This window comes from Coptis chinensis, unplaced genomic scaffold (assembly GCF_015680905.1).
Source record: "Coptis chinensis isolate HL-2020 unplaced genomic scaffold, ASM1568090v1 utg2425_pilon_pilon, whole genome shotgun sequence".
Taxonomy (NCBI): domain Eukaryota; kingdom Viridiplantae; phylum Streptophyta; class Magnoliopsida; order Ranunculales; family Ranunculaceae; genus Coptis; species Coptis chinensis.
In genome coordinates this window covers 116,761-137,182 of record NW_028238128.1, presented here as the reverse complement: position 1 = coordinate 137,182, position 20,422 = coordinate 116,761, and the positions used below count along the sequence as shown (strand labels likewise).

Below are 20,422 nucleotides of genomic sequence, written 5' to 3'. Positions count from 1 at the left end.
CAATATTGTACACTTTTCATGTATAAATGCATGGAATAAACAAGATATTTATTTACTGAGGTCTCTTTGGAAAATATCGATGTATTGTTGACCTATATACTATTTTTGTATAGTATAATTGAATAATTTTACATTTTTTTTTAACATTTTATTTTCACATGTACCTTGGGCTTAAATTAGGAGTGGTGTCAATGAGTATTTGAACAGAAATTGGAATTAGTAAGAAGCTAATGGAATCTAAGCTAAGCCACGAATACCTAATTGAATTGCTCATGTAATACCTCTGGACGTGGCCTGAGAAGGGGTATGATGGAAATGTGCCTAGCTAGCCTTAGTATAAGTGACGGTTGTACCATGATGTAATCCCACTTCGCTTAGGCGGCTGTTTAAGATTCTGGTTAAGAGTAATTATCCTCTAAATTCTAATGTCGAAACTTTTTTCAAGCATAATTAGATGTGAGGTTAGTGAGAACTTCACAATTAAGCGTGCTTAAGTGAGAATAGTTTTAAGGATGGGTGACCTCCTAGAAGTCTTGTCATAACAAAAGTACAAAACCATACACTGTTGGAGTTACAACATAAAGTTATTGTTAATATATGTGTATCACCTCTTGTATATATATTTGCAACATATTTTTGTTTGTTTTTGACCATTCATTAGAGATAATAATTTTGTTATTGTATGTTGATGAATTAAACCGGCCTATTAAATGAGGAATTGATAGTTAATCACATTACTAACATTAGCTAACTTTTTATTTTCGATAAAACTACTAAATTTATTTATGATAAGATCAAATGATATTACAAATAACTAACAAGTCAGGAAAAAACCGACAAGGTGAATAAACCAAGTTAATTACTCCGACCTATATCTTCATCCCCAATCTACTTACAAGATATGTGGAAAAGTTTTACCTACAGCAAACGAATCACATTCTCTTCAAGGATGCATATTGGTCAACCGAACACTACTACATATATAGCTATTTGTTTATGGTTAATTAACTAACATTTGTTTTCATTATACACAATCTTTCAACCTATGAACTCTAAGTTGCATTGTAATAAACGATGGATATAATTTATCTGAATTTATGTATAATAGAATCAGAACATCTGGGAAGAAGTAGTTTGGTAATTTTTATGTTCAAGGCCTAGCTAATTGCTCGGTGTAGGCAATAGGTTGCTTGCTGTTGCGCTGCAATCGGTAGTTGATTGAGCCAACTGTTAGAGCATTTTCAATGATAACACCAAATCAATCTAACTGTCAACATGGCTTTTTCTCCATATATATGATAACTAAAGCTTGGCGCGAGCTTGGCGCAGGGGATTTGGGCACATGGTGTACAATTTGGCACGTAGTTCGCGATTTAGAATGGAATTTCAAAATTCCATATAATATTTCAGTTTTTGAAAAATTCAAAACGATATTGAAATGGTGATATAGGGTTAACAACGTAAATTCCGAATTTGGTTTTTAAAAACTCTTGACATGTAATTTTGAAGTTTATTGTTGTTGAAGTCATTGAAGATGCTCTTAGTTAATTAAAGCAAACCTTCAGTGCTGGCGTGGAGTGTGGACCAGCTTTTTTGGGTAAGTGGCACCCTAATAATTGAGTTGTACATCCCTTGCCTGTTGCTTAATTGAGTTAGACACAATAAAAAAATAAAAATTTAATTTTTCTGTCAGAAGCACAAAAGACAAAGCCGAACCGAGAGCTAAATAGTTTGGGCTTACAATTTGGGCCGAAAAAGAAGCGTGAATCTGAGCCATGAAATCAAATGAAGTCAAGTAAATCTCTTTCTTGAAAATCGTACAATAAATTAAATATCAAACTCATTTTAAGTCCGCGTTTCAAGTCCGGTGCCCAAAACACCACTAAATAAACACTTGATTCTATTCAGTTCGAGTAACATAATAAGTGAGAGAGAGAGAAGCTGAAAAGTCAAATAGAGAGTATTTTTATTTTTCTTTTTCTTTTGCAGCTCATAGTTTCAGTAAGTGCCCAAAAACTTTACTTTATTATATACACTGTCTTTCTTTTACATAAATTTGTAACATTTATTTACCTCAAGCAATTTTGTTAGGGTTTCAGTTTTATTATTAATTTATGTCACATTTAAGGTGTAGTGAGTTAAATTGATGGTAAAGATAGTTACTTTGTTTTGCTTGTAGGAAAAAAAATGGGGACAGAAAAAGAAGATGTTGGGGAAGTGGGAGTTGAAGGGAAGGGGGAACAAGAGGAGGGGAATAAAGAAGATGTGGTTAATTTGGTGGAAGAAGAATGTAAAGCTGAGGGAGCTGAGTGTGATGTTAAGGGGGAAGAGGAAGTAAAAAATGAGGAATGTGATGGTTCCAAGGTTGAGGAAAAGATTAGTGAAGAGAAACGGGTGGAGGGTGAAGTGAGTGGTAAAGGGGAAGAAGATGTGAAGGACGGAGATGGGGTTAAGCCGATGGAAGAAGCTGAGAAGAAAGATGAGGTTGTTGATTCTGAGTTGAGGGAAGGAGAAGAAACTAAAAATGAGGGTGGGAGTGAAAAAAATTTAGTGGATGAAGAGAATGTTTCTAAGGGTGAGGGTGAGGTTGAGGAAAAGAAAAGTGAAGAAAAGGAGGAGGATGCTGAGGCTGTGAAGGGAAAAACATATGTTAAGCGTAGTAAAAAAGGGAAGGATGATGGTCAGGTGAGTAGTATAGGGGAAGGAGATGGGAAAGTGGAAGTAGAAATGAAGGACGGAGATGGGGTTAAGCCGATGGAAGAAGATGAGCAGAAAGCTGAGGCAGTTCATACTGACTTGAAGGACGGAGATGGGGTTAAGCCGATGGAAGAAGATGAGAAGAAAGCTGAGGCAGTTCATACTGACTTGAAGGAACAAGAGGAAACGAAAAATGAGAATGTGAAAGAAAACGATCAAGTGGATGAACAGAATGATTCCAAGGAAAATGATGAGGTCAATGAAAAGGTAATTGGAGAAATGGAGGAAACTGAGACTGTGAAGGGAAACACGTCCACGCAGTATAGTAGAAAAGGGAAGACATCAAAAGAGAAAGAAGATGGTATAGCTGCAATAGAAGAAAAGGATGAAAATCCCAAGTCGATGGAAGAAGATGGTATAGCTGCAATAGAAGAAAAGGATGAAAATCCCAAGTCGATGGAAGAAGATGATAAAGCTCAGGTGGTTGACCATGACATGAAGGAACAGGAGGAAAGCAAACATGAGGATGTGAAGGTTGAGGAAAAGATAAATGAAGAGAAGGAGGAGGCTGAGGCTCCAATAAGCACAAAGGGAAAGAGATCAAAGAAGCATAGTAAAAAAGGGCAAGATGATGGAAAGAAAGCTGTTATGTCAGACAAAGAAATGAAGGATGAAGGTGGGGTTAATTCGGTTGAAGATGCGAAAGATGAGGCAGTTGACCATGACCTGAAGCAACAAGAGGAAAACAAACATGAGGATGTGAAAGAAAAGAATCAAGTAGGAGAACAGAATGATTCTATAGACAAAGATGACGTTGAGGAAAAGATAAATGAAGAAAAGGAGGAGGTCGAGGTTCAAAATACGAAGGGAAAAAGATCCAGGAAACGCAGTAGAAAAGGGAAAGAAGATGCGACTAAAGATGGGATAGCAGAAATAGGAAAAGAGGATGAAAATGGGGTTCAGTCGATGGAAAACGATTTGAAAGATCAGGCGGTGGACCATGATGAGAAAGAACAAGAGGAAAGCAAACATGAAGATGAGAAGGTTGAGGAAAAGATAAATGTTGAAAAGCAGGAGGCTGGGGCTCAAGTGAGCAAAGGAAAGAGATCAAGGAAGCGTAGTAAGAAAGGACAAGAGTATGAGAATAACAATGGGATAGCTGAAACTGGGAAAAAGGACGACAATGGGGTCAAGGTGTTGGAAGAAGATGTGAAAGCTGAGGTTGTTGTGGCTGGGGCTCAAGTTGGTACAAAGGGGAAACAATCAAGGAAGCCTAGTGACAAAGGGAAAGCTGAAAAGGACATGGATGAGAGAGAGGCTGGGGAATCAACTACTCCAACTGCATTTCAAATAAATCGTCCTGTTCGTGAGCGCAGGTCTGTGGACAGGTTGGTAGCCACCATTGAGAAAGAGCCTGTTAGAGAACTCCGCATTGAAAAGGTGTTCTTTATTCGTTTCTTCTTCATTTCTTCATTCTGACTTGTGTTAATTTTTTTTCCAACTGAGTTCTGAGATTCTATTCCATATAATTTTTCAAATATTTCAGGGTAATGGTACTGCCCTTAAAGATATACCTAAAGGTATTGTTTTTTGAACTCTCGGGTCTTTATTTTTTGTTCTAGACCGTTCTTTTCTAATCATTTACCAAACACATTACCTATCATATAATATATCAAACATCTCCATTTCCATGAACATTGATAAACGCACGACCTAGGTAAAGCAAAAGCACATCAATGTAGTACGATAAAATCTGTTTACCCTGCCACCTTCTCATGCCAATTACCTAATTTAGCTTCAAATCTTGCACTAGAAGATATTCCTTTTTCAAGATGAACTGAGAAGAACATGATCAATCTGCATGCTCCTGTGCATGAGAGCTGAAGTAGTACATGTGAAAATTGTTGACTAAATGACCTTTAAAGTGTGTTAACTGCACAGACACTAGATAAACAAACTCAACAATTGGGGTTGTAATAATTGAAGGTCAACACTGTGGTTGTAGGCAGTGGTAAATTGTTAAGGGAAAAGTGAGGTGAGAGACCTCCCAAGTGTGCTCCTTGGTGGCACCTTGTACTACGGTACAACCTGCGTAGATTGTTGGTCGCCTGGGGGATTGGGAAGGCCATGAATAATACTTTAACCATTGGGCTTGTTTTCCAACATAGGCTAGTGGCGCAGCATGAATTCTCGTTTAGGGTGTGAAATTTTCCAACTCTAACTAGTAGATCCAAATATCATTTTGAGTCAGCAATGGAATATTATGCTTAGATTAAATGGCAATATCGTGAGAGTTTGGTTGGAATTGGCACTTTTTCATGATTTATTGCAACTTTTTCTAATTCAATGGATTTGTTGGGGTGTCAGTATGAATGAATGGCTACAAATGATTTACTCAATTTTGCTTGGTAATGTTGTGATTCACATAGAAGTATAGAAGATGAAGTGCGAGTTACCTGTTCATCAACTTATAATATTTCTAATTTGTGCTTTTCGATAATAATTCAGTGCAATACAAGCTATCAAGGAAAAAGAACGAGGAAATTCTGAAGACGCTTCATGTCATACTTTTTGGAAGGCGGGGAAAGGTAGTTTAGGATTTGCTAAGAATGTTTTTCCATCCATAATTGAATTTTATCATAAATGAGTGAATGCAAATAGAGTTATATAATAATTTTGATGTTATAAATGTGTCAGACATGGAATTTCTAGGCCTAAACACGTTTTTGTGTGTCAAATGATTGGATGTCTTTCAGATTATGTTTATATATGTGGTTTTTGGTATCTTAGTTGAATTTTTGTGATTTTTTGAATGCTCCATTCTGTGATCTGCACAGTAACCCAAAGGTTGATGTAACAACCTTTATTTGAGCCGTACCAACTTTCTTTTCTCTTAAACATATAACTTATTTGGAATTTGTTACTTACCAGAAAAAAAAACCTATAAATTAGGAATCGAGAATGCTTCAATCCTTTGTTCCACCTTGCTTGATGGATCTCCAGTCCGACTTAATTAGCGGGCAGTCTCTTGCAATGTAAATAAGTAAGTTGCAATTGATTGTGTGCTTCCATTGAATGATGCTAGTCCATGGTGTGGTGATGTGTTGCGTTGAAAGTTAGTCATCCTTTGTATATTTAATCTATGGGTATTGTCTGTGAATCCATGAGTAGTTTAGTTGTCAATTTTAGGGCTCATTTTATTGTGTGTGTGAAGCCATGAGTAGATTAATTATCATTTCCAGGAGTCTTTTATTGTTGTTCTTATATAGGTGCATTGAAGAATAAAAATCTCTCTTTGATATTTTCCAGGCAACACACGTTAGAAGTAATGTATCCCAGTTTTCTGGCTTTGTATGGCATGAAAACGAGGTAAGTGTTTTAGAACGAATCCTGATCTCACTTTTGTATTCTTCAACTTTGTGTGTGTGTGTTTACTTGGCCTGATTTACTTATGATGTCTATTCACCACTCTGGTTTGATCAATACAAATTATCTGTATATATCTTTGGAACTTCCTTAATGTGGAGTTTTTCTTAATTTCAGGAGAAACAGAGATTGAAAATAAAAGAAAGACTTGATAAGTGCGTGAAGGAGAAATTGTTGGAGTTCTGCGATGTTCTCGACATAGGTGTGGTGAAAACTACAATAAAGTCAATAAAGAAGGTTAAAATCTTGCCATTAAATGTTGGGACTTGGAACTTTGTTTTTAAAAAAAATAGCATTTCTTGTCTTTTCAACACTTACAAGTGTGTGTTTTCCTAACATGCAGGAAGATATTGTGACAAAACTATTAGATTTTTTGGCAGCCCCCCAATCTACAACTAATAGGTCACTTGCAGAAAAGGAGGTGGTTTTATTTTCTAAGCTGTGTGATAAATGCTCTTTGGTTTTTGTTGCCGTGGTCCTGTTCTATGAGTGTTTTGTATGTATTGGCAGTCAGGTACTACTAAAAAGCGTAAGAGTGTGGAAACAAGCATGCAAGAGTCTGGACGATCAGCTGCAAAGCGCTCATCCGCGGTATGTGTTGTTTCTTAACCAATTCCTTTGCTGTATATTTTATAGGTAAAAGGTTGAGAAAAAAAAAGTTCTTGAAGGGGGAATTAGAAGAAGGGGCAAACTACCTGAAGATTGTGACGATATTATGAGGGAGATTGATGAAAGTATGAGACAAAACGATAATGTTATAGAGTAAATTGATTGATTCAATCTTTGGTACCTGGATGCAGAAATGGGTACCTTGATGAAACAGAATTTGTGATATACAAGTACACTTATATGGTTTGAAATATTGTATTTATTATTATTTTCTTTTATTAAACAAGTATATAGTTTTTAGTTTTTAGTGAGCCCAATCACAGTCAAGTGTATTTAACCATTAACACAGTCCAATTCTATACAAATGGTTCTACTGATTTATCTTCTTCTTTTTTGTCATGTGCACGTATTGGTGAGATTGAATATCTTAAATTAGATCAAAGAAAATGCAATAGTTATTTTGAACTTTACATTGCTATGAACTTTTTTTATTAACTGAATTTGGGTGTTAGCCTTACCCCTCACCTGCGTTAAAATCTCAAATAAACTTAATTACATTTATCCTCCACATATATACTCATTTGGGCGAACAAAGTACCACTTGCTTACATTTTCAAGACCAGCCATATAATCTGCGGTTCTGTTGGTTTATTTATATACATGAATGAATTCTACACGGTGTAGTCATTGTGCTATAGATAGAATAGCAGCCTTCAGGTTCCAAACACACCAAGGAGCTTCTTCCTCTGCTCTCAGTATATAAACTGATCTTTTGGAATCAGATGCAATTATAATTTTTGTACAATGTAACAAATAAGCAAGACAACCCCGTAGTCCCTTGAAGTACAGCTGACTTCGTTCTACCTGCACCAGTGTAGGCTAACACTGCTATGAACTAATGTTTCTTGGCATTTTATTGTGATTTTATGTTGTACACATGTGGATGTGATCAAATGGCAAAACTTGAAAAATGACATTTAAGAGGAACCTGGGATAGTGTTGTGAGTCAATCCTTGATTAACTCTTCCAAATTTACAAGATAATGCTATTTTGGTTCTTATATGTATCTTTAAACTCTGGTTCCAGAAACAGAGAAAGACTGAAGATAGTCCGAATGTGGTGGAAAAGGAGAGTGAATCTGAATCGGATGATGAGTTTGAAAAGGAGGAAGCTGAAGAAAGATTGAACTCTGTTCCTGATGGATCTGATGATGAGGTGGCTGAGCACTCCGAAAGTGACGTAAAGGGAAGTGAATCTGGAGAAGATTCGGAAGAAGAAACAAGAAACCATAATTCAGGTTCGAAAGGATCATCAGCAAAGACCACATCGTCGGCGAAAGATAAAGCCAAGAAAGTAGCAACTGAAAAGAAAGAAACTCCAGTCAAGTCACCTAAAAAGGTCCCAGTGACGAACAGCTCTAAGGCCAATGATAGCATTGGTGAAAGTCCAGTTGTCTTCTCCAGGAGGAAGAAAAGTCAAGAAACAACTAACAAGAAATCCTTTGCTCCATCGAAGTGTACTTCTAAGGAAAATGACAGTATGGAGAAATCTGGTAAAATAATTTTGAATCTTGATTTTGTGTTTCTTCTTTGTTAAGTGAGTTAGGATAAACTTTAAAGACTGGTCAAAATGGAATAGAAGCTTGGTTAAGGCTTCTTAATATGTCAATCCGCAGAATGAGTTTTCTGTCTCAAATTTTGAGAAAAAAATAAATTAAAATAGTAATAATAGAATGCATAGTTTAGTTTGACTTGATTTTTTACTTTTGGTAGTCCATGTAGGTGAGTAGAGCAAAATCTTTCGACTAAAACCTGATTGTCTATAATTCTTGAAGGTAAAAAGAGTGCGAAAGGGAAGGATAAAGTTAAAGAGGCATGCACTCCAACTGACGAGGAACTCAGGAAGGTGATCTATAAGATTCTGAGTAGATCTGATTTGAAGACGGTACGCCTGTTTTTTTTTATTCACCCATTTATATGGTAAACTGTTCGTCTGATATCTTTTTGTGGTTATCGTGACTGTACTGTCCTTATTGCCCGTGAGAACTCGACTTAATTAAGTCTTGATTGTACGGATACAAGAGTTTCTGTTGAGAACTTGCGGTTATTTCCTTTGTTGTTGCTAAGTTTCCATGTTCTGTCTTTTGGTTTGCTTGTTGTGTCAAGTAGAGCACCTTGTCGTATGTTTTCTATTCATTTAAATTTTTGATATTGCTAGTTTATGGAGAGTTGAATCCTGTCTGAGGTGAATTGATAAGATTGAACCGACATTTAACTTGACATTTTTAAGAGAATCGAGTTATGAATAAAATACTTATTTAAGCATAAACTATGTAAGACTTTCCAAAAGAGGTGAAGAAGGAAGAGTCACAAATTGAAGTTGATCTATGGATGGCTATTTAACCCGACCTACCGAGCTTACTATTAAGAACACATCTCATGTTGAATCGGTTGTGGTATTATCCTTTCCTATCCCAAGCCAGAACAGGTTTTACATGGTTTTTTTCGTCGTATAGATTTATATAGGGGCTGGCTACCTTGACAGCCAATCTTAACAGCTTGTTCTAACTGTTAGATCTGGTCTAATCCAACAGTCAAATCTTCCTTCAAGTAACAAAGGGATTAGTCGGGGAAGGCAAGTAATTTCCTAAGTTAAACCCTTTTCTCTACCATTTTCTTCTCCCTTCAAACCCATTACTGCTGCTGCTCTACCCCATTTGAGCTCAACTCTCTCCCTCTCATCTCCCTCTCAAATCCCAGCCCCATTTATCTTTTCTTTCATCTTAATTCCATCTCCTTTCTTCGACATTTTGAAAACGATTTTTGAAGATCAAAATGACATAACTTCATCTCTTGTTCTGAGTTTTGTAGGGCTTATTTCTCTTCAAATCATTTTATAAGGAATTGGGTAGAAATCGGATGTTTAACACATGGGCTGGTTATTGAATTCTGCCGAAAATATATGGAATTGGGTACAAAATATAGTGCATGTGTTGTGTTCTTCCTTCCCAGACTTTGTTTGCTGCGGCAAAATTCAAGTTATAATACTGTTTTGAGGCTTTTGCTTTAGTGTAATTTTGTCTCCTACCACTATTTAAGAGATGCAATATTCTTCATGATGTCCACCCACAATACTACAAATTAGATCCTTAACACATGTAAATGAATCTCTAGCACATATGGCACTCCATTTTCCATGTACTGTGTGGAACACTAAGATGGGTCTTTCATTCTAACAGGAGTGACTATCGATGTGCTTTGAACTTGTGAAATCACAGATTTGATTTTTTTTTAATGTTGGATGAAATTGAATAATGCGATGGGGAAGAAAAACTTAATTAGAAAGTGAAGTGAGAAAGATTCACCGATTTCAATGGGGTAGATAGACAGCGAAAATTGGTGAAGACGAAGAAATGGGGTAGTTCTAATTTTAAAATGTTGACCTTCACTTTTTTTTTTTTTTTTTTCAAACTTTAGTTTTTCGTTTTTTTTCTTTATTAACTATTTTTTCGTTTGGCAACTTTAAAGCTTGGTTCGGCATCTTCACCATGTTTATTGAAGCTTAAAGGAGAGAGAAGAGAGGGAGTTGTAGAGATGGGTTTTGTTGAGAGGAAGGAGAACAGTTGGGTGATTTTTGGGTTTGATTTGAGAAATATAAAGTAAAATGACGATTGTACCCTTCCTGATTCTTTGGATAGTCTAGAATCTAATGGACGTACTTAGCTGTCAAGATAGGATGTAAGAATAGGTTGTCAAGGTGTGTGTGTGTGTGTGTGTGTGTGTGTACCTTGTCTTATGAATTTAAACCTTAAATCTATCTCTCGCCTTGTACTTCTCGTAGAAACCCTAGAGGAGACAACCTAGAGTTTGTTGTCTGATCTTGCTTCGTATCTGATCTCTCAAGTGGATCATATAGGCATAAAGTGATCTCCTTCACGACAGAATTCTCTAACATGAAAGTCTCTCCTCTGTTTTTAATTTCTATCCCATTTTGATTCTCTCTCTCTATTCTTGTAATGCTTACTATGTTTTTCTTTACAGCTGGTTAGACATAAATCTGGACCAAGCTCCCAATATTTCTGAATGTTTATGTTGTCACGATCTATATAAGTAGGGCTTGGGTCGGGTGAAAGTTGGAAATTTTGCTTCAATTAGAGATTCAGATTTTGTTCTGCTAGATGTATATAAGTGTCAGGGTGGGCCGGGTTTAGAAATAGGGTAAGTTAACCGGACCTGTTACCATCCCTAAGTGGATCAGTTGGTCGATTATGGTGAGACTGAACCGTTGTCAAGGCTGCCTACGCAATTAGTAAAGAATGTACTTAGGATCACATCTCCTAGTCGTAGTTCTAGTGGAGGAGAAGGTTCCTTTGTGTTGATGATTGCAGGGAAGATTTAGAATCCTGCTATATCTCTCCTGATAATAGTTATCCTTTAGAAGTACAGATTATGTTGAATAGAGCACTTACCTCTTCAAATTTTCGCAAGAGACGTGTACCAATCACATGACTTCTGGTGGATTTGTCCTTAAATTGATTATACTTGTGGAACGACACCAGGCTTGCCCCAATAGATTACTTTATGCAGTATCTTCGGGAAATTGTTAGTTTGGTCTCAACTAAAGGGGGCCATTGACTGTGGATTTGACTCAAAATTGAACGGGCATCTGAAGATGGGCTCATTTAACTTGAAATCCCCCTCTCCTCCCATCTTCGAGGTCCTTTTGAATTTTTTTAATTGATTTATCAGTAAAAAGCATTCAGTTCTTCTTCAGCTTGAATTTATTTTATTGCTTTATCTTTTCCAGATGTTAATCTTGTTCTTCTTGGTTTGTGATTGCAGGCGACGTTCTTAGATATCCTTGGGCAGCTTGGTATGTACTGTTGAGATCTATACACATCTTATGATTTTGAATTTCTTTAAAGAAAATGAGTTCATTGGTTGTTGCCTTGGCATTAGATGTGGAGTATTATACTGTGTATATATTGCTGTTACGTACTTGCTGCTTTTACTTGAATCAGAAAAAAAATTCCGGCATTTACTGCCATAAATGTACTTTCCAAGGGATTGATTGTTGAAACTAGTATCTTCTGGTTTCGTCCAGAGCATCATGAACACTTGAGCACACCATCTAGAGTAAAATCATTAGCATGACAGTGCTCTTTAGTGTTTCTTTCAATGTGGCTCACATTCAGCCCTGTTTGTTCTGTGGCTTAAATTGTTCTTTCTTAGCAACATAAACACCATCACGTGTCAGCCCTTTTAGTATAACATCATAAAGTTTAGGATAGATAGCACGCAGCATGCTCCTTTGAGTATGGTAAAAATACAGCATGCAGTTTGTATTTACACGCACACACGACCGTTGTTTTCTTTATCTATAGTACGAACTAAGGATAAGTTTCTGCATTTGGCAATGTTCTTACACGTTTCTGTCGATAACTGAACTCCACCTGTTTTTTTTCGCAGGTCAGCATTTTAAAATGGATTTGACATCTAGAAAGTTGGAAATAAAACCCATAGTTAAAGATGAGCTAATGAAATTTGATGATGAGGATGAAGACGATGAATCTGACACAGAAAAGGAAGAAGAATTAGAACCTGCAGGTTCTGAACCTGCAGGTTCTGAAGAAAGCACTTGATTGGCAGAATGAAGTTTTACTGCATTAGGCGGTATGGTTGCAGTCGTTTTTTTTTAGTCTTAACTGTTAGTGACCTCCTACCTGACCACTAGTAGGCTATCCACAATATCATCCGAGAAGGCTAGAATGAATAGTTTGGGTTAATAGACAGAAGTATTGCTCAACTGTTGGTGGTTATATAAAGAAATGCTAAGGTCCTACTCTGAAAAGAATGGTCCTTAATATTCCTCCTTTGTAAATCTATACATATGTTTGTAGCTGTCTTCTTACCTGTAATTTATCCAACGCCATTTCTTTGGTGCACTGTTTGTGGTGTTTAAGTTACCACTGTTAAAAACCTTCTGTTTCCTTTACTTATTTTTTAATGCGTACATGTGTCTGTCTGTGTCTTTGTGACAAAATGAATGTAATTACTCCGTAACATCACGAGCTTTTATTCACACTAGTATTGTGCACGTATGTTGCATGTTGGTTATAGATTGTGGAGCCCATTTCTAGAGAAAAAAATAGGTATGAAGGGTTTTGGTTGATTTTGGGTGGGGCCAGGAGAAAAAAAGAAAATAGTGCAAACGGGGTAGCACGGCTCTTTCAGCTAGCTCCCCCATGCTGCATTATAAAGTAGTAAGTATAGCTTAATCAGTGACTCAGTTGTTAAGTGGTATATGTTTGGATGTAAATTTGTGAAGCGGATGGTGCAGGTTACAGTGTATTTACAGTATGATTGAATATAGTTGTGGTACAGTTCTTGTAGCCCCGAATGGATTGTTCTTTAAGGCAACGTTTGGTTTACGGAAAATGGGAGAGAAGAAAGTATTTTCCTGGATTCTAAATTCTCTTGGGTGTTTGGTAGACTATGGAAAGTGATTAACATAGAAAACCTTTTCCATTTAGCGTCAATTTGGAGGAAAACAACATCATTTTTAAAAAGAAAGAAGTTGCTTTCCTTCTTTACTTTTCTCTTTCGCCTGCAGTTCCGTAGTTGTCAACGGATTCTGGCAAATTTATTTATGGTTTTTCACTTTCTTTGAGAACACTGCCCAAGTGTTCTGCTAACTGCGGCCTTGTAGTATTGTATGTTGAAAGCCAGTGTGCTACTAAAACTGAACCTATTGTAGCAAGTCACTGAAGTCGGCACCCATTCTGCCATTTCCGCATAGGGGGAGGAGGGTGTTATTGTGCAATACTACGCTTCTTAAATTGGTCTCTTTGGTTTTTATTACTCTTGGTCACTGTGCTTTGCAAGTCGGTCGACTGTTTAAGCAACGCAACTCTACAGTTTTAATCTTTAGAGGATGTGAAGGGATATATAGACAATGACTGCATTGAGAATTATTCAAGTGAACTTTTAGGTGCAGAAAATTACTTTCCCTCAAACAACAAAGCAATCAAAATTCGTAAAAATGTGTGTCATAGACTTGTCACGCACATGCTTAAATAAGTTCAGCCGTCCAGATGATCCACTTTCTGAAGCAATCAAAAGGGCAGAAAACAATCCACGATAACCAAACTTATCGAGAACTGAACGGTCATTATAGTTCCACGTGTAACTCACGATAGCGTTATTACCCAACTCGATCCAACGGACCCGCCATTCTCTCTTCCCCAATTCCCCAAAAAAAAAAAAAAAAAATTTTGTCGATATGGCGGATTCAGACAACGAGTCAGGTGGACATGGGAACAACGCGAACAGCGAGTTTTCACCAAAAGAACAAGACAGGTTCTTGCCTATAGCAAACGTGAGCCGAATAATGAAAAAAGCATTACCAGCCAACGCTAAGATCTCAAAAGACGCGAAAGAAACGGTACAAGAATGTGTGTCTGAGTTTATAAGTTTTATAACGGGTGAAGCATCAGATAAGTGTCAAAGAGAAAAGAGGAAGACAATTAATGGAGATGATTTGTTGTGGGCCATGACTACTTTAGGGTTTGAAGAGTATGTGGAACCTTTGAAGATTTATTTACAGAAGTTTAGGGAAATGGAAGGTGAAAAGACTAACATGGGTCGGCCTGGGGAGAAAGATGGTGGTGGGAGTGGGAGTGGGAGTGGTAATAATATTGTTAATTCTGGGGCTACTTTGGGTAGTGGGTATAATGGAAGCGGGGGTGGTGGAGGGATGTATGGTGGGTTGCAACCAAATATGATGATGATGGGTCATCAAGGACAGATGTATGGAGGAGCAGGAGCAGGAGCAGGATCAGGCTTATATCATCACATGGGTGCTGGTGGGACTGGTTTGGGTAGTCCGCGTAGTCACGGTGGAGCTTCAAGTGGGAGGGGAAGGTAGGTGTTTGATGGAGTTTATGATGAAACTGGTGACAATGTTTAGTATGCTCTTTAATTCTTCTCTCAACTTGTTCAATATTTTGTTTCTAATTGATTTTTGTAATTTTTGGATAACTTGTTGCATATTATAATTGTTAGATAAGTAGATTTTAATCTCAAGGTTTCTTCTGTAAGTTATGTTGTAACATTGAATGAAATGCAAAAAAAAAAAAAAAAAAAAAAGTAGCATTTTGTTGTTGATGGAGAATGACAATGTAATTTAAGATATGTGTTGTACAATTTCTCTAGGAATTGGAACAAGAATTTTATGATGATTTCTAGTTTTGAGGTTTAACTATGGTTGGTTGTTTTTCTTGTCAAATTATTTCCTGAAGTTGTGTTTTTTTTTTGGTAGGATTCATTATCAAAAGAATAGGGAGAGATAGGAAGTGAGTGCGTTAGATTATTTAGAGTAAGAATTTGAATGGAAGTGGGCAACACTATGCATTGTGCACTTTCAGCTGCTGTAATTGGATAATGGATTGATGGTGGTGAAACTTGAGAGTTTGACAGATTTAAAAGATCCAAATGTAGGCTAGATTTAGAGCAAATTTGTTAAAAAGTGCAACTTTTTGATACCCTTAAATGAAGGTCAAACTGTCAAATAACTGAGGATGATCAGATGATGTTAACTTGGAGCAGATTTGACAAAAACTCTGAGAGTGTGCACTTTCACAGTGGTCCAGTTAAACTTGAGGTAAGATCTAAGTTATTTTTGTTCATGGCAATGGTGTCCGCCAAAAGAAAAGGAACGTTATCCAAAAGAGTAGTTGACAAGATTTTTACTCTGGAAAGGATAATAGGTCTTGCCTTGGAACTTTATCTCCAAAGATATCGAGTTGATTTTGTGAAAGTGGGTCACTTTTCCTTTTTGTAATTCGGCTATGAAAAAGGGGTATTCTAATTTTGAAGAATATCGCAATCCATCGTGGCTCTGAAAAGAAGAGCGACCATGTAAGAGAGGATGGAGACTTGAATGTTACACCCAATTGTGGGTTATGGTGGCTATATACTATGCTCGATGTTGACAGATTACCTACAGGAGGTGCTTCCAAATACTGAAAAGAGAGAACGGTTTATTTCTTTCCTAGTGAAAAGATCCACTTGACAGTTGACACTAATAAAAATTGGTATGCATGCTCCAATTGTGAGTCCATAGAAGAGATTGCAGCAAGTAGTTTGGACCGATTATTGGCAGCAGAATTATCTTCAAAGTTGGCCAATTAACCCAAGTCCAAATCCCCAAAGTAGATTATTAAGGGAAAAGCCCGATAGAGCCCAACCCGATAGAGCTCTCAGGAAAAATCCTCATATCTTGAAAATGGCAACTCTACTCTCCTCCTCACTAATAATAACTCCACTCTCACACAAAAGTTACTTCCTGAAAACCAGTAGTCTGACGTTGAGCACCTCAAGAAAACAAACCTCCCGTAGTACTATCTCAGCATCCAACAACGACCCAAACTCAGCGGACCCACCAGACAGAATAATCTCAGCCGTTGTTTACTTGTACCCATTTTTCGACGGGGTACAATATGGCAAATACGTCATTACACAATTCACACCACTTCAGACAGTATTACAACCTTTAGTTCCAGCTATACGTGTTTTTAAAAGCTTTCCATTTAATGGTTTCTTGATTTTTCTAACTCTTTATTTTCTTGTTGTTAGGAATCAGAATTTTACTAGGTATGTTAGGTTTAATACCATGCAGGCTATTGTACTTGATGTGCTTTTGATTTTTCCAGATTTGTTGGAAAGGACTTTTAATCCTAGGGATGGGCTGGGTTTGGATTTAATCATGAGTTTGGATAGTACTGTTTTTCTCTTTCTTTTTGTTTCTTTGGTTTATGGCTCCACTTCTTGCTTGCTTGGTCAAATTCCTAGATTGCCCATTGTTGCTGAAGCTGCTGAGAGGCAAGTTCCTTGATCCATGTAACTTTTTTTAGAATGGATGTTGTATGATTGAAATTCATCAATTTTTTTGGCAATGTAATTGAAAGATAATGTTATATGCTTGGATGCTAATCCATTGTTTACTGCTTTCTGGTTTTTCCAATCATGTTAGAAGAATTGGTTAGTTTGCCTTATTCCATGTCATTATTCATAGTGCTTCATGTGTGTGGTTTACTGTTTTTAACTCACATTCATTTGTAACAGTGTATATTTCGTCCAGAATAACTACCAAACAATAATCTGTACGGTCTTGAGCTCAAGAAATAGTTATGTAACTGAAGAATAGTTTTACTTTTTATTTTCTTTAGTTCACTGTGTTGGACATTTTGTGTACTTGTCGGACACAAACACTCGTATTGCATGTCACTTAGGTTGTCCACCTTTCTGGCGGTTTCTCCTCCAAAAACTGCGGAAATGCATGTTATCTGTATTGACTGTACATCTTAATGACATAAGGAATACCCTAATGCTTCACATGTTACTTGTCTGTATCTTGAATTTAGTATATTTTTCTCTGAGCCAATTAAATCCTTCAGCGACTTAATGTAGATATCAACATATAACGATCTCAGTATCCAAGACTAGATATTAGATTTGGATCATGTCTAGTGCCTTTATCAACACGTAGCTACTAGCTATCCTTCGAAGCCCTATAATCTCTATGAGACAAGCAGCTATAAGAACATGTGTTGTCAGCAAATCCCGTACTTTTACTTTCCAAATTCATAATGGGGGAGAGTCGAAATATTTCTGCTCTTGCAGCCAGTCTTGTTACCTCTTTAGTCGCTTATGCATTCCACTTGCTAGTCAAGGAGAGGGAGGTCTTTCTTATGCAGAAATAAAGGTTTTCATTTTATACCCTTGTGTGATTCGCGGAAGGGGTGGGTGAGGGTAGGGATGTCCATCTTGCCCGAAACCCGAAACCCACCCAAAACCCGAACAAAATACCTGCACCGAACCCGACAAAACCCAAACCCGAACTGAAATACATAGGGTAGGGTTTGGTCACACTCTCTAAACCCAGACCAACCCGAGCTCGACCCGACAATTTTGCCCTAAACCCGTTAAAAGGGCTAAAAAACCCGAAACCGAACCCGGACTGAAATCGAAATCCGGTTTCAATTGCATACTACTAATCTCATATAAAAGAATGAGTTAGATAAATATTTGGATTATGATCTCATTCATGTTTACAATGATGAATTATTTAATATATTGGATTATGAAAAAATTTATGTCGGGATTTCCAATTTTTTCAGTAATTGCACGTGATTATGTGTCTATAGTTCATTTTGAGTCAATCTATTTTTAAATCATATCAAATAATTATGTCCGAGTATAGTTGATAATTACTTCCAAGTTTATTAGAAATTTTATTTTGTTTGAAGGATTAGTGGATAGCCGAAGAAGGAATAAATTGTAGATATATATTTCAAATAAAGTTTCTTATTGTCTTCTTTCTTCATTTATACCAGGCTTTATCCTACCCGAACCCGAGCATGATGGGTACCCGAAATATAGGGTTAGGGTAGGGTTTGGTCACACTTCTCAACAAAATACCCGACTCCAAACTTGACCCACTGAAAACTGGTCTGGGTTTGGGTAACCCGAAAAATCGGTTCGGGCCGGGTTGGGTACCCGTTTGGACATCCCTAGGTGAGGGTGAAGACTGCCTGTTCATTATATAGAGCAGATTGAGGTGATCTGATTGCCTAGATTTTATGCTGCCAAGCTTATTTCACTTACGGTAGCCTGGACTGGGATCTTGAGGATTTCTGGAATACTTCATATGTACAGACTACGGATACTTCTTATATTACTGATTTGGTGTAAGATCTTTCATTAATTCCCATTTAGAAAGCATCTGAATACAATATATGTGTGTAGGAGGACTCAAACCTCCAAGCCCTTTAGCACGAAGTTTTGAGTCTCACTTGTTTACCCATTTCACCGTCAGGCATTTTGAAGGGGAATCACATTTCATGGGTATGATATCCATCTAGTGTGGAACTGTTTCATTTTGTCTTTTAATTTGCTTCGTTAGCTATGGAATACTCTGCCACACTGCTACGATCCTTGCTTTAGGTGCTTTTCTTGCAAGCTTTGTTGATTGATAATCAGCTGGATCAACTGTGTAATCTTGAAATGGACGAAGAGATACTAGAGGTTATAGGTATCAAAGAAGTGGAGGGGATTTTAGGTTAGGTGGGAGGCCTGAGACGCGTCATAGGTCTACGGTGAAAGGATTTCCGTGAAAAATGGAGATCCCTTAAACGGAGACCTCCTGGCGAAAGACCCCTTTCACTAGTAGGTCTGTGGCCGCTAATGATCTACCTTTGCACAAGCTCTGGCTGAGGTCGAAAGCCAATGAGCACATCCATTAACTGGTTTGTTCAATGAATCCCTACTCTGTTGCCAGTAAATATCAAGTAGGACCTGTTCTGGCACCTGAACGTGTTCGTGTCTTTATATCTCTATTATACCTTCGGCTTCTTTCTTTAAAGTCGCTTGATATTCGGAAAGAAATTCATGGGAAGAAAGAGTGGAAAATAGATTTTGTCATAATTAACAAGAAAGAGTAGAGAATAGGGGGTGGAATTTAAAGAAGCAAGAGGTGGTTTTTGGAAAAAGGTTTTGACTGGAGGAAGCCTGCAGACATTTGGTGAACAGAGAGCAAGTTCTTGAAGCAAGACGCAAGAAAGGAAATGTTTTATAGTGTAGCTTTACGCCTGTCTGTGCAGTTAAATCGCTACTCGGTCGCAACTCGCTTGAAGAGCGAGTAGCGAGTAGGTGTAATCGGTCGGGGATTAATCGGACGCTTTTTCATAACACTATATTTCTTTACAAATAATTATTAAATATATTTAACTTTGAAATACCAACATAATAAAGCCAATTAAGAACCCAATCAATCAATAAACAATTAAAACACTCAATCAACTAAAATAAATATGATTAAAGTATAGAACTTTACAAAATCGAGGGTTGGTCGAATCAGCGAAATGTCGAGTTCAATGTTTAACATTGAAATAGTTGAAATAGTGAATACAATTACTTGGCTAATCGGCTAATCGGGCCTAATCGGCCAAGTACTCGGGGAGTTTTTGACCCCGATTGTGATCAGGGATTAAATTGTTAGTCGGGTCGGCTAAGCAGTGAGTAAGCAAGTACTCAACGATTTAATAGCCCAGATACCTGTATCAATTCGATAAGTCTCTGACAACACTGATGGCTATAACGATCTCAGTATCCAAGACTAGAAATTAGATTTGAATCATGTCTAGTGCCTTTACCAACACGCAACTACCAGCTATCCTTCAAAGCCCTATAACCCTCTGATACAAGTAGCTATAAGAACCATGTGTTGTCAGCAAATCTCGTACTTTCACCTTACAAATTCACAATTGGGGAGAGTCGAAAGATTTCTGCACTTGCAGTCAGCCTTGTTACCTCCTTAGTCGCTTAGGCATCCCACTTGCTAGTCGAGAAGAGGGCGTCTTTCTAATGGAGGAACAGAGGTTTCTATTTTATACCCCTGTGATTAGTGTCAGGGGTGGGTGTAGGTCGAAGACCTTCAACGCAGATTGCCTAGATTTTATGCTGCCAAGCTTATTTCACTTACAGTAGCCAGGACTGGGATCTTGGGGATTTCTGGAATACTTCGTCTCCACAGACTACAGATACTTATTATATTTCTTATTTGGTGTGAGATCTCTCATTGATTCCCATTTAGTGAGCATCTCAATACAATATATGTTTGTAACAGGACT

General features: G+C 37.4%; 3 protein-coding genes across 4 annotated transcripts; all 3 read left to right on the top strand.

Annotated features, from left to right (window-relative positions):
* The first annotated feature begins 1,819 nt into the window (after window positions 1-1,819).
* Window positions 1,820-12,730, top strand: LOC147473502 (uncharacterized). Of its 2 annotated transcripts, none has more exons than XM_086587372.1 (12): window positions 1,820-2,001; window positions 2,180-4,137; window positions 4,244-4,277; window positions 5,206-5,285; window positions 6,007-6,066; window positions 6,241-6,360; window positions 6,467-6,544; window positions 6,634-6,714; window positions 7,819-8,284; window positions 8,567-8,676; window positions 11,574-11,604; window positions 12,201-12,730. In XM_086587372.1, the coding sequence occupies exons 2-12, from the start codon at window positions 2,188-2,190 to the stop codon at window positions 12,371-12,373; spliced, it is 3,183 nt and encodes a 1,060-aa protein (XP_086443498.1). In that variant the 5' UTR covers window positions 1,820-2,001; window positions 2,180-2,187; the 3' UTR covers window positions 12,374-12,730. The 2 variants fall into 2 exon arrangements, with proteins under 2 accessions (XP_086443498.1, XP_086443499.1); XM_086587373.1 differs by having other exon boundaries at window positions 1,921-2,001; window positions 2,160-4,137.
* A 1,228-nt stretch (window positions 12,731-13,958) lies between these two features.
* Window positions 13,959-14,971, top strand: LOC147473501 (nuclear transcription factor Y subunit B-3-like). The gene has a single exon (XM_086587374.1). It carries the CDS (start codon window positions 14,014-14,016, stop codon window positions 14,656-14,658), a length of 645 nt encoding a protein of 214 aa, XP_086443500.1. The 5' UTR covers window positions 13,959-14,013; the 3' UTR covers window positions 14,659-14,971.
* Window positions 14,972-15,921: 950 nt separating this feature from the next.
* LOC147473500 (protein TIC 20-v, chloroplastic-like) lies at window positions 15,922-16,739 on the top strand. Its single transcript, XM_086587375.1, has one exon. It carries the CDS (start codon window positions 16,018-16,020, stop codon window positions 16,624-16,626), a length of 609 nt encoding a protein of 202 aa, XP_086443501.1. The 5' UTR covers window positions 15,922-16,017; the 3' UTR covers window positions 16,627-16,739.
* Window positions 16,740-20,422: the final 3,683 nt, after the last annotated feature.